We start from the raw sequence: 13,407 nt of genomic DNA, 5'->3' as shown, positions 1-13,407 counted from the left end.
TTTGGGTGATGGTGTCACTGGTGCTGAGTGAGCAGTCACCATTGTCAGATGTGGTCAGGCAGGGTCCCCGTGCCTGAACCTGGGCCTAGGCCAGGAATGGTCAGCTTTAAGGAATTTGGCAAGGAAGTCTTAGCCGATTGCATATAAAGCTGCCTGGAAAGAATGCTGCCTGTTATCTCTTTTTCTGTTTCTAATGCATGATGGATTTTTCAGTGTGGGATATTAGATGCAGGGAGAGCTCTTAGGAGCAAGACAGTGCAGTGACAGGGGATCAGGGTCAGTCAGGAGGAGCCGATGAGTGCAGAAGAGAGCACAATGGCTTGTGCCTATGGGTCAGCCTCTCTGGGCAGTGCTTGAAAGCCTCCACTGATGATCAGGAGTTCCAAACCTCCAGAGAAAGCCTACTGACTCTTCTGAGACATAGAAAGGTTTTCCCATGCCTAACTTTACCTCCCTGTACATATTTCTACTGACTGTGGACGTGGAAATCATCAGCAGTCCTTGCTGCAGCAGCTTTTTTATATCTATCATGTGGTATCTCACTGATTGAGGGGTTTACTTTATTCATCCCCTTTCCCAGGTCTGGTTTCCAGCCCTACATTCCCTGTGGGGTTGCCTGGTCTCTGCACCTCCAGCTTGACCACAGTCAAGCCAGGTCTGCTTCCTGCCACTTGACTATGACCTTGCTGTTATTAGCACGTCTCACTGTGGGGACGTTATTTTCTCAGACCCCATCAAAATGGTTGCTGAAATAGTCACAGAACTCTGAAATTCAGTTTTTCTTCCGTGACGTGCTTAATCACTTTTCATCTTGTTCTTTTTTCGTTGCCCTTATATTCTTATTGTGGAGAGTCGGTGTTTTACTTCAAGTGTTTCTTGTTTGGCAGTAAACTGTTGGTGAGTTCTCAGCAAGTGCAGCATTTTATGTACCTATTCATGTACCCTCCTTATAATAGCCACAGCTAGACAGTATTTCCCTTATTTGCTCTTAGGAAAGCTGCACAGAATAGGGTTGGGGGTCTCAAAAAAAGTCAAGATACAGACTACCACCTGCTCTTCTTCCATGGCTGTTATCCTAAAGGAATTAGAACGATGCGCCATTTTTTCTTCTTCAAAACCTCCAGTTGGCTGGGCTTTAGCATTGTGCTATTTCTAGGTGCTTATGCGTTTCTGTTCTTTCTTTTCCCCTTCCACAGTTGTTTATTCTTGTACCTTTCAATGCTGAGTTGAGAAGAGTGGCTTTCCCATCAGTTACCCCTCTCATTAGAATAATAGAATGACTAAGGTTGGGAAAGACCAATGAGATCACCAACCCCAACTCACCCCACCGTGCCCACTGCCCACGTTCTTCAGTGCCACATCCCCACGGCTCTGGGACACCTCCATGGACGGTGACCCCACCACTCCTGTGCAGCTGTGCCACTGCCTCACTGCTCTTTGGGAGAGGGAATTGTTCCTAACAGCCAACCTGAACCTCCCTGGTGCAACTTAAAGCTGTTCCCTCTCATCCTGTCACAGTTACCTAGGAAAAGAGGCTGACCCCCATCTCACTGCAGCCTCCTTCCAGGTCACTGAAGAATACTTCTCCAAAGTAAGCAGGAAGCAGTGGTAAAAACATTGAGCAGAGGCAGTGGGTCTGGTTCTCCCATTCCTGGCCATCCCTTTGATTTGTTCTGTGGCTTTCCCTGTTCCTTTACTACTGCTTTTTTAAGAGAGGACTCATTTACCATGCAGCCATAACATGAGCTTTGAACAGCCCACAGCTTGTCTGATTAAAGCAAAACAAACCTAGAACAAATGTGTCTGTGACTCACTGGTGTGCTTTCTGCAGGCAAAGCAAGGGAAGGTTCATCTCGGAGACCATTTTCTTCCCTAGTCTCTCAGACTCTGCCACTGCACGGGGCTGTGCAGGATGTGTGGGTGTGTGAAGCCTTACTTCCAAACACTGCTCCTTTTGAGACGTCCCTGTCTGCTCCGTGGGCTAGCTATGTGTCAGTGCTGACATCTGCCAGGAACTGGGCACTTGGCCATCCTGTAGGTCATGCTGAAAGTAATGCCTCCTGTTTATTTCTATAGAAATGACAACAGCTACGAAGAGCACATTAACACTATTTGACAGAGCAAATCCTCAATTACAGCACGTTATTTTTCAGCACAGTCACCAGCATTAGCTGTATATTTCACCAGCGATGAACAAGAGCCTGCTTGCCTCTCTTACAAGATCCGCACCAGTGGAGATGGCGTACCAAAGCAACCCTTTGCTTTTAGCATCCCAGGCAATGCTTTTTGCAGTGGATCCTCCACTGAATGCCTCTCTGCTGAATCCCTTTACCAAAGAATAGTCCAATGTTAGGTGATAAACAGGGCACGCATATAAATCCAGGAACTGGGAGCTAGTAGGTGATCTCAGTGGAGCAGCACGAGTTGGTAGTGGGGAATTGAGAGGATTGTAGGAGGGCGTGTAAGGACACTGGCTGTTACTGATATGTTGTCTTCTCTAAAATCAGAGCTGTGTGGTTTGCAGTGGAAAAAATAAAACGGCATGTCAGCGTCGGATACAGATGTGCTTCCACAAGTCACAACGAAACTAGCTGGCTGGCCTCACAATTCATTTATCAAAGCATTTCCAGTTCCCATTTTGAGGCTAGAGGCTTATTTTTAAAGATCATTTCAGGAACATTAAGTGATTCTTAAACTATATATATATATATTTTTTTTTTCCATTCCTTTTCTTGTTTTTGAGTCTGAGGAGCGACTGTTTAGTTCTGAAACACTGAGTGCCCTGGAGCCTATTGGACATCCGATATGGTTTTGTTGGGTGTTTGGAAAGAGTTGGCTTTTTTCTGCAGTAAGCATGAATTTGCTGATTCGTGTCTTGGAAAAATGCAAAGAGGTTAATTTAAAGGATCAGCGCTCAGTTGGCAACCTGGAGATGCTATAATGCTAATTATTGTTTGGATATTATTGTTAATGGGTGATTATGTGGAGTGCTGAGTCCATTTGTAGGGTTTGACGTGGCTGTTTAGCTCTACAGAGTAAATAGATAAGGATCATTTGTTTGAAGTGCTGCCACTTGGGGTCTGGTTGGTGGCTCTGGTTGGATGTGAAGCTGGATCTGCCTTTCACTGTGTCTCATGGCCATAGGGAAATGAGGAAAATCAAAGCAAGTGTTGCTCTTCATGTTTATATTTTCTCCCTTCCAGCATCTTTTGCAGTGTGTTATGACAGAGATCCCAGATGCCTTTATGGGTAGTTTGTTATTTGCGTGCCAGACAAAACAGAAAAAAGGCTACGTATGAAGCACAGGGACTACAAGAGGGGATAAAAAAAAAAGAGCTAAGAAGTTAAAACCCAAAAAGAAAAAAGGCTTTTACAAAGAGAAGGAAAAAACATCTGAAAGAATAAGGCAAGGAAAACAGAATTAGACAAAACTTATTGGAAATAAGAAATGCCAAGCCTTAGAAATGGTTTGCAGTTTTAATGTTCCAACTGGCATCTGTGCTCTCTGCCTGCCTGTGGTTCCAGGCCTGCCCGCATCATGCTGAAGGGCTCTCTGTTTCCTTTGTGCTCGTGGGGTTTGTGCATGGTACAGATAATTTGTGTGAGCTAATTATTAACATAAGCCGTGTCATAGGGATACTGAGTGGTGGAGGGGAAATTAGCTTATAAAATACAGGTTGGCAGGGAAAACATTTAGCCAAAGACCTTTCTCTGTTGATGTGGTCCATGCTTTGAACATAAGAGACTCTAAAAGAAAAAGTGGAGTAGAACAGGAATATGAAAAAGAACAAGTGGCTGTGCCACGTGCACGCTATTGCCCAACAACAAAGTTGATGACAAAGCTGTATGCAGGCTTGCGTGATGAAATCTCAAGCGAGACAAAAACATGGCTGCGTTTTCATTTATAGCTTAAGGCCCGTAATCTTTCAAAGTTCATAAAGAGCTGACAAAGCTGAGTCAAGTTTTTTAGGAGACTTTGATTGAATTGTAGTTTTTGAAACTGTGCTCAAAGAATGGGTTTTCTTGCCAAAGCAGATAAGAGTTATGGTTTTGGCTGTGTCTTATTTGAAGTTTGGGAGTTAGTCTAAGCTTACAGCAAAACGAAACTCAGATTTCTGGCCAACAGAAGAAAAAAAAAAAAGCCAAGTGGAGCTGCAGCTTTTTGTTCTTTTTGGGCTCAGTCTGTGGGTTTGTGGTGGTTTGGGGTTGTTTTGGGTTTTTTGTGGTGTTTTTTTTCCTGCTTGTTTGCTTCTGCTGTTGTTTACCAGATTGTGGTAAATGAAAATGAAATACAGATTCTGTTCTGCGTCTTTGTTTTCTTGTTAACAAACATCTGGAAACTCAGCCTGTATAATAAATAGGTCTTGGCAATTGTGGGGCCTTTTTTTCTCTCTGCAGTATCTGTCTTGGGAATGGTTATATTAACTCTAGCACTGCTCTAGAGGAGGAAATCAACTGGCCTTGTGTTTCCCGTTGCAGATGTTGTCCTGGAGAAAGCCATGCATAAATGCATTCTGAAGCCATTGAAGGGCCACATAGAAGCGATGCTGAAAGAGTTTCATACTGCAGATGGTTCTTGGAAACAGCTAAAGGAAAACCTGCAGCTGGTCCGGCAGAGGAATCCTCAGGAACTGGGTGTGTTCGTTCCAACACCAGACTTCGTGGATGTTGAAAAGATTAAAGTCAAGTTCATGACCATGCAGAAAATGTACTCGCCTGAAAAGAAAGTCATGCTGCTGCTGAGAGTTTGCAAACTGATTTATACAGTTATGGAGAATAACTCAGGTATGGTGCTGCTTGTGGTTCAAGCTCACTGAGCTCCAAACCTGGGGTTGTGTTTTAATGTAGGAAGCTAAACCACTTGGTTTTACCAACATACGTCTTGTCCTAGAGCTCTCAAAGCATGTCACCTTGCCTTTTTGAGAGGGATTCTTCCTCCCTTCTTCTTTCCTGTTATCCCTAATGCATCTGGCAGCACACCTGCAGATTCAGTGTGAAGTAGATTTGGGAAGCAGCTTAAAATAATTAAATAAATAGAAATCTTTTGCTTAACCGTACGCTTCTGGAACTGCCAGAAAGGCTGTCCTGTGTGTGAGCACTGAGTTCAACACTGAAGTCTAAGTGAGTATTTGTCTGGAAAGTTGTAATTGAGGGTGCACCCAATATTTCAGTGTAGTAATTAAATACAACATGCAGTAGAACAACTACAGTATGCAATAAAACTACTGCAAGGGTGCTGTGTTAATGCATAGGTGCTACTCTTTTGCCTGTAGACTATAGTACGCTGCTATGGTAGGTCATGAGCTAAGGTGAGCGGTGCTGCTCACAGGGTAAGCTTTTCCCTAAGCAAATAAAAGCTGCTGCTGGTGGAAGGCAGCTTGTTTTCTAAGTGGACACCGAATCTGAAGCTGGACATGGTGCTGATCGAAGCACGTCTAGGTCTGAAGTGCATTTAGGTTCAAGGTCTTGCCCAACTTATATTCTGTGCAAACTTCTGCATTTTAAAATGCATCTGTAAATCTTGGCCTGAAGTGCTGCAGCTGTTGTCTCATTGAGTAAGGCGTTTCCAACACACAGAAGAGAACTGTGAAGAGACTGCTGCTGGCTAACTCTTGCACAGCCAGTTGTGCCTGTTAGTGTCTGCTTCATGCGCTCTCAGCCAGTTAACATTGTACTATTTGGAGGGTATGCTTTAGCTGGTTTAACTTTAGGTCAGCCTTCAGATCATCTGCAGTTTCTCCAAAGAATAAGGTGCGATTCCTGCTTTTGCTGGTTTCAAGTGGTCTTTATGCCGGTTCTACAGTGAACACACTTCAGCCAAATCTAGGGATGATGCATTAGACTGCATTAGATGCAGTGGTACTTATAACCATGCTGAGTCAAGGAAAAGAGCTGAGTTTCCATGTGAAGTTTAATAGGCTTTTATATTCAAGACTCTCTGCTGGGATTCAAACTCAAACAGGTATTAGTGACTGCTTCTTCCCAGGAAGTGGATGTTCCTGCGCTAAAAAATAGCCCGTGTTAGAAATGAGAGTGGAGGTCAGGCTAGATGTTGGGCACAGCCTTCTGGGAGCTGACCAGTTGAACTGATGCCAAGCTGAGCCCAGTCTTTACATTTTCTTGCATGCTTCAAGGCACATGTTGTCAGATTTGTGTTTGTTGGAAGAATAGGGTTCATGTGGGTGTTGGTCTCCTGTCTGTTGGGTGCCAGATGACATTCTCTTTGCCATACATTATTAACAGAAGCAATGCAAACATATTGATCAGAAAAGCAGCAAAATCATTCCTTACTTTCAAGTGATGAACCTGCGAAAAAGGTGAAGTTTGTCTATTGCTGCTTATTTCCTTCACCACAGGGAGGCTGTATGGAGCTGATGACTTCTTGCCTGTGTTGACGTATGTAATAGCTCAGTGTGACATGCTGGAGCTGGATACTGAAATTGAGTACATGATGGAATTGCTGGATCCATCTTTGCTGCATGGAGAAGGTAACATTTGTTAATATTTTTTTTTTATTAGAACTGGGTAAAGGGCATGGGAAGGGAGACTTTGCATCACCATGCAATATCTTTACTTCATTCAAGTAGGAATACTTTCAAAGGGAATCCTGATGCCAGTGATGCCAGTAGCATCGTTTAAGAAAGAGTTGGTTTGCTTGCAGCATATAAGCTTGAATGACCAGGGGTATATACTGGTATATACTACCTTATGAGGGAATATTTTGGTTCCAGCTAAGAAGGAGGAGGCATCCTGACTTGGCAAGCAAGCACATGCACTGTGCAGATGCCAAATGTGTTTATCCTTCAATGCCTGAAAATATCCCGAGGGTATTTATTGGGCTGCAGCTTTCAGTTAAGTTGTGACACGTAATGGAGGTTGGCTCAGGTACTTAGTAAAAACTTCTTGGAGAAGTCTTTGCCAGGCCAGTGCTTTTAAGAATGCATCCCCTTCAATGATCTTTGCTTCTTGCTAATATTTGTTTCTCACAACGTTTTTTTTTAGCCCTAGGAATGTGTTTCCTAAGGCACACTTGATTGGCTGAAATCTGCTAGAGGGAGGGAAATGGCCCTTCCCTTCTGCTTTCCTGATGATGTTTTTGACAAAAAGGTATTCAGCCAGCCTTTGATAGGTCACAGAATCCCTCATTTGATGAGGAAGTGTAAAGGTTCTTCTCACCAAACTCAGCTGTGATTGTGTATTTGTTGCACATCTCTACTGTCTTTTGGCTTAATGAAATTGCTGTATCCTCTTACATGTTATGCACGGAAGAGCCTTGTTGGGATTCCTCCCAGCTGGATCAACACAAGTAGTCCAGCCATTGGTCAGCTCTGTCTTCAGCATCAGCTGGAGATCTGTGCTGTACAGGAGAAAATTGTTTAGTGCTGTGGGGTTCTGCTGTTTAAATGTAATGCATTGTCCACTTTGGCTCATAGGTCTTGTGTGTATAAAAGTTGTTGCAAAACTAAAGGCCAAGAGACTGCTATTTGAAAGCAGATCTTTATTCTTAAAAAACAGATCAAACTCTGATGTGCTTCCTGGGTGCGCGTCAAACTCTGTCATTACTTTATTGCTTTTATGTTCTTGAACAGTGGGTAGATTCTTTCATTATATTAAGCAGTTGACAGATGTTTATGTCATCAGTTCTTGAAGCTTGGGAGGAAAATAAGCCCTTTAAGGAACCAGCTGTCCCCAGTACCAGTGGACCAAGAGTTAGAAACTGTTTTAGTGCTTGATAATGTGGACTCTGTCTAACTACTACATCTCTCTTCGCAGCTAAGAAGATACTGTCCAATATTTAGCAGGCTAATGAGCTGTTTCGATGTATTATTATTTTGACAGTAGGATACAGGGACTATCACATATGTAAGAACTGTGTTTGCAGTATCGTGCTTGTGACTGCTCTGAGAAGTTCTTCCCTTGCTGTCCTTCACAGGAGGCTATTACTTGACAAGCGCTTATGGAGCACTTTCGCTGATCAAGAATTTCCAGGAGGAACAAGCTGCCAGACTGCTAAGTTCAGAAGCCAGAGATACTCTCAGGCAGTGGCACAAAAGGAGGACGACTAACAGGACGATACCTTCCGTTGATGATTTTCAGGTAGAGCTCAGGGCTTAAGCAGAAAAGTCAAGAATAATTGTTATGTTGGAAATCCCCATTTGAGAGTTATGATTCGTTACGATTGCCCTGGGGGGTATGAGGTAACTGGGTTGTAGCAGTGCTGAGAATAGGGCTGGCAAATTTTCCTCAGTTCTGAAGTCTTTGTACTTTATAACAGGGTTCAATTATGATGTCTGGAGAAAGTAACAAATATGTTTTTCCCAACCACCCTTCTATTTAAGTCACTCGGAACGTGGACAAACTGAATCATATCTCTTAATTTAGCTTTTTTATATGTTCTACTGCTAAAAAGAACAGATCTGGAACTCCAGTGGTGTGTGAATCAGCACAGCTCCCCAGTAACTCATGGTGGCAACAGCAGGTGGCAGAGTGGAGGGGTGGGAGAGTAGTCATGTACAGTTTTAAAGTCAGTGCAAGGAGTGGCGTTCTATAACGTGGGTGTCTTCATGTTTGTTTCTTCGTTTCTTACTGCTCTTTCAGAGTAGGTCAGTAACTTCAACTGAAGAATAACAAAAGTTGCAGTTATTTCATCTTTAAAAATCAGGCCTGCGTGTTTTTCCACATAAAACCATGGGATTCTGTGGACTGAAGTGAGGAAGATGATGTAACCAAGAAGGAAGGATTAACTGATTTGTTTTCAATTGTATGCGGTTCACACAAAGCACAAAGTTTCTAGTGACAACCATTAATAATTTATGACATAATTGAGCACTTGAGAAGTGAAGGTGTGGGATAATCCAGAAGGTAATGAATCCTTTCAGCTCAGGCTTCTTCTGCATTACCAGTGTCCATATAAAGAGCTACAGATCAACGCTGAACAGAAAGGAACTGAGAAAAGAAGCAGTCTTGTGCAATTCCTCTCTTAGGAGAGCTAGTCAACAGAAGTACCAAACCATGGCCAGTGCACAAAGCTGGTCCATCTTCCTGGGATCTGTTCTTTATCATGCTTACTAGTATGAAGGAAGAGTCTCAGTCCACTTGAATCTGATGTTCTTTCTCACAAAATGCTGCACTGTAGAAAAATCCACCTTCTTGGGTCTCTGCTGGATGGATAAATCACAGAAGATTCTTTGGGCAGGATCTTGCATTCCATTTACTCTTCCCTTCCGCAACAAGTCAACTTCAGCCAACCTAACCGTACAGCTGGATGCTGTGCTGGGTCTGGGAGGATGCAGGGGTAGTTGTGCAAGGCACTGAAGTTGTACACTGCTTCTTCTGTTGTCTCTCTTAAAAAAGAGCCTCTGCTGCCTATTCAGAATGCCACTTTTCCATTTTCTTTCTCTGCATCCTACAGTCCTTGAAATAAAGTACCTTTCCTATGACAAGGCATTATGTGACTTCAGCTCAACTAATTCTCCCATCAAACCAGGATAGACTCACTGTGCTTCTACGCTGCAGCCTAGTGAAACTTGAAGACCTTCATTCTCCATTCCTCAAAGGGCAATCAAAAGAAAAAATCCCATAAGTTGATGAGGATTAAACACAACTTCCCAGTACTTCATAAATAATTTTATCACTATGAGCTATGGGCAAGCTTTGGCCTCTCCTTGGAGCATTCCTGCCTGCATGAATGCACATGCATTTAAAAACACACCTTCTGTGCGTTAAGTACATTAGAAATTAGAACTGAAGTGTGCAGTGCTGCTTTTTTTTCTCCCTACTTTTTCAGGTTTGGCATACTTGTTCTATTCAGCATTCAGACGGGTAACAGCTCACTCATCAAGCAGGTCTTTCTCACTTTCCTAGTTTGCTTTAGACAGTCTTCAATTCTAATTACTTGTTATTATGTGTTTTGTCAGACATGTGGGATTATGGCAATTTCGACAGAGGAAAACAAGATGCAGCTTTTGCCTCAAGATCATCTAAATTTAGTGAAATGTATTTATTCTTTCAGTTTATTCTTTCTGCAGCATCTCTTTGTGCCTTATTCGGCATCCTACAGAATTTGTCATATCAGACTCAGACACTGATTTACTCGAGGGAAATGTCCTACATGAGGCTGGATTACCTGGTGCGTGCTACAGCATCAGGGTGCAAAGAGATGCTTATCACGTGGTAGTTCGTGGACCAACACCCTTGTTTTCTTAAAATTAGAGGGGGCTTTTTTTCTGCTTTTGACATATCGTGTGAAGTTTCTGCTGTAGTGACCCAGTGGTGGCATCAGCGGCATCTTCTTGGGTGTGCTGTCTCAGATATTTATTTCGCTTTTCAGCATTTTGTTTCCTGTTAAAGCCTAATGTGAAGTCCTGTGAAAATCACCAGGGCTTTCCATACGTCTTTAGGGCTGTATTTGTTCACTCCTAATTGCAGAGCTAAGAATGCAGAGCAAGGAAAGGGGGATGTTGGCATGCTAAGTTTCAGTTATGCCCACTGCAGATTTGCCAGTTTCACCACCAGCTCCGCAGTTCGCGGGGTGGTCAGAATTGACAGGAACCAGTGGCATGTGTTTCACAACTAGAACACAAGGCGGTTTGGTGTTCATTGCTGACTCTTGAATTTTCAGAGGATGTTTTGTTTGGTGTGGGGTTTTTTTTCTGACATCTGTTTTCTCATCATCCAACAGAACTACCTTCGAGTTGCATTCCAGGAAGTGAACAGTGGATGCACAGGAAAGACCTTACTAGTAAGACCATATATCACTACAGAAGATGTATGCCAGCTTTGTGCTGAGAAGTTTAAAGTGGACAACCCAAAAGAATATAGCCTCTTTCTTTTTGTTGACGACACCTGGCAGCAACTGACGGAAGATACCTACCCACAGAAGATTAAGGCTGAACTGCACAGCCGTCCGCAGCCCCAGGTCTTTCACTTTGTCTACAAGCGCATTAACAGTGATCCTTACAGTGCCATTTTTCAGAACGACGACTCTGCCTCATAAAGCCAGCAACTTACAGTTTAACTTCTGTTTGCTTACCTGTTGAAAATAGCCTTGTTAGCTCCCTGCCTTAGGAGCTGAAACAGTCTATACAGGTTTTAAACCATAAATGCCTAGCGAAATGTGTGCAGACACATCTAGTGTTGCTTAGAAAAAACAATAATACGTGTAAACGATGCGTATGGCTAGTTGTGCACAATATTCCACCAGAGCGTTTGAGTAAGCAGCCCACGAAGCTGAATTTCTTGTACCACAGACTTGCTTGAAATGAAACATTTTATACTGTGGCCCTCTGCAGTTCTTTCTGCTGTAGTATGCCAAAATCTATTTTCTTACGCTCGTCCTTTAGCCAAATGTCAGTTTGATTTTAAATATACGTATGTTAGATAATTACTTCAGCAAACTCTCTGGTGTGTGCTCAGTTTCACCAGCGTGAGTTGGACAAGACTGTCCGATGCAGGGCATCAGTTAGCTCATTACCTGGATGATTGCATCCTTTTCTAATTGTTTTTTGTTTTGTTTTGTTTTTTTTTATTATTACAGAAAAGCTCCATGTTTTTATATATATTTCCTAGAAATTTTATAGCAGTTGCAGGTAAACTGTCAGGGTTGTTTTTTAAAATATTTTTTTAACTATAAAATATTCTATAATTATGCATGTGATTTTAACACTTAATATACAAGAATAAATCTCTTGCTGGTTTTAGAGTATTGCATTAAAAGTCTCTTTGGTTCCTCTTCTTTTCCTGTTACAGGAGAGTTTATGACATATCTGTTATGCGATTGTAACGTTGGCACTGGTGATTTCAGTGCCTTTATCAGAACTTTAGGTACCGTTATCCGGATTGTTGTTCATATGCATTGTTTTAGATAGAACTGGGTGGTTGGAAGGGGAAGTTGAAAGAGGATGTGGAGAAGGGGCAGAGAAAGAATTTAAGAACCGAATTTGGGATTAAAATGTGTTAGTCTGCTGGTTCAGGCTCCTTGCAGAAAATGAGCAAAGGTTGGCAAGGAATTTAGGTGTAAACCTTAGTGTAGATTTGCAGAGGGATTTGACAGCACCTCTCCCAGATACTGCTGGTGTTAGCAGAGGGTTAGATGTATTAGTACAGGGAATGAGAACACTAACCATTTTGTATAGTCTGTCAGCACCATCAAGACGTGTTTCGGACTGGAGAGTATGTTGTAGCATTTCATGACTCTTAGGTTACTCAGTAGGTGACATGCGAAGGTCAGAGTCCTACGTGTACAAAGATAAAATGGTATTGAATATGTGTGTTCTGTAGGCTTGTGCAAGATAGCTGGTGCTGTGGGTGATGCTGTGGGTCCTACTCAAGTCATGTAGGGCTGTTCTTGTGTTGTTTTTTTTACCTAGAGAGACATGGAGTTCTCTCCAGGTCCTTTGTGGGCAGATGATCGCAGAAATACATCACAAGCAACACGTGTATTGTACATACAAAGATCTGTAGCATTTGTAATGTTAGTTTGCCATGTATTTGAAACCCCTGGCACATGTTTGTATTTCATTTTGTAAAAGGCAAATGGTGAATTTTGCACATAATACATTGTAATACTGAATTTAATTCCGGATGTGTGCTGTGATTTTTGTAATATCTTTTCATTCTTAGGAATGGTTCGCACTGTTGTGCTGTTGCTCCTTTTCCAAGTCTTTGCCAAGGAAGGCTGCAATAAGTAAACACTGTGCTACATAAAATAGTTTGTGAGGATCTCAGTGCATGAAGTAATTTTGCTTAAGAAGACCAAAATAGAAGAGTAATTGTGATATTAGTTAGCAGCAGTGATGCTCTCAAGACTTGACATTAGTTAACTGATCCTTCTTCCTTTTTAGTATTGACCTCTGTATCAGCACTGTGTTAATGATACAGAGTAAGTAACATACAGAGGAAGAGATTTGAAGCTGGTGGTTCCAAGATTGAGACGTATGTATCATGCTTGACTTGAAGCGTGCAGGCAACTTGACCGCTGGTTGCAAAGTTAAGACTGACATTCACTGCTGAACAAAGCTTTCCTATTTCCATATGATGGCAGGTTTGTCGGGGCATTAGATGTGAATTCATTTATATACTGAACAATAAAATGCCACCTGCAGCAGCCTAAGTCAAATCTGGTTTGCTGTTGCTTTCCTTTTCTTTCTGTTCTTTTCTTGCTTCTTAATTCCTGAAGGCTGCAATCTTCCATAGAGCTCAGCCTTCTGTGCCAGTTGTACGGCACCTGCATCGTCCCAGTGTTACATACCGAATTGAGGGCATGGAGCAGGATGTGTGGCTGAATGTTTGCCCACTTTCGTCATGGAGAAGCAGCCTTTCTACAACCCCCTGCCAAAACAACTCTCTCTTTGTAGGTAGATGTTAATGTCACAGTTGGCATTGTTGCAGGTATTACGCTGACTGAAA

At 42.5% G+C, this 13,407-nt stretch overlaps 1 protein-coding gene across 2 annotated transcripts in view; it reads left to right on the top strand.

The window, feature by feature from the left end:
- Window positions 1–13,109, top strand: part of RIN2 (Ras and Rab interactor 2) — a 59,916-nt gene extending 46,807 nt beyond the window's left edge. For both annotated transcript variants that reach the window (XM_072332971.1, XM_072332972.1), the window contains 4 exons: window positions 4,480–4,785; window positions 6,357–6,488; window positions 7,934–8,097; window positions 10,682–13,109. In XM_072332971.1, the coding sequence (XP_072189072.1) occupies window positions 4,480–4,785; window positions 6,357–6,488; window positions 7,934–8,097; window positions 10,682–10,996 (917 nt within the window). In that variant the 3' untranslated portion in view covers window positions 10,997–13,109. The remainder of the gene's footprint in view (window positions 1–4,479; window positions 4,786–6,356; window positions 6,489–7,933; window positions 8,098–10,681) is intronic.
- The last annotated feature ends 298 nt before the right edge of the window (window positions 13,110–13,407 follow it).

The sequence above is a fragment of the Excalfactoria chinensis genome, chromosome 3 (genome assembly GCF_039878825.1).
Source record: "Excalfactoria chinensis isolate bCotChi1 chromosome 3, bCotChi1.hap2, whole genome shotgun sequence".
Classification (NCBI taxonomy): Eukaryota; Metazoa; Chordata; class Aves; order Galliformes; family Phasianidae; genus Excalfactoria; species Excalfactoria chinensis.
Note: the sequence above shows the minus strand (reverse complement) of the source record. Positions and strands in the feature narration are given on the sequence as shown.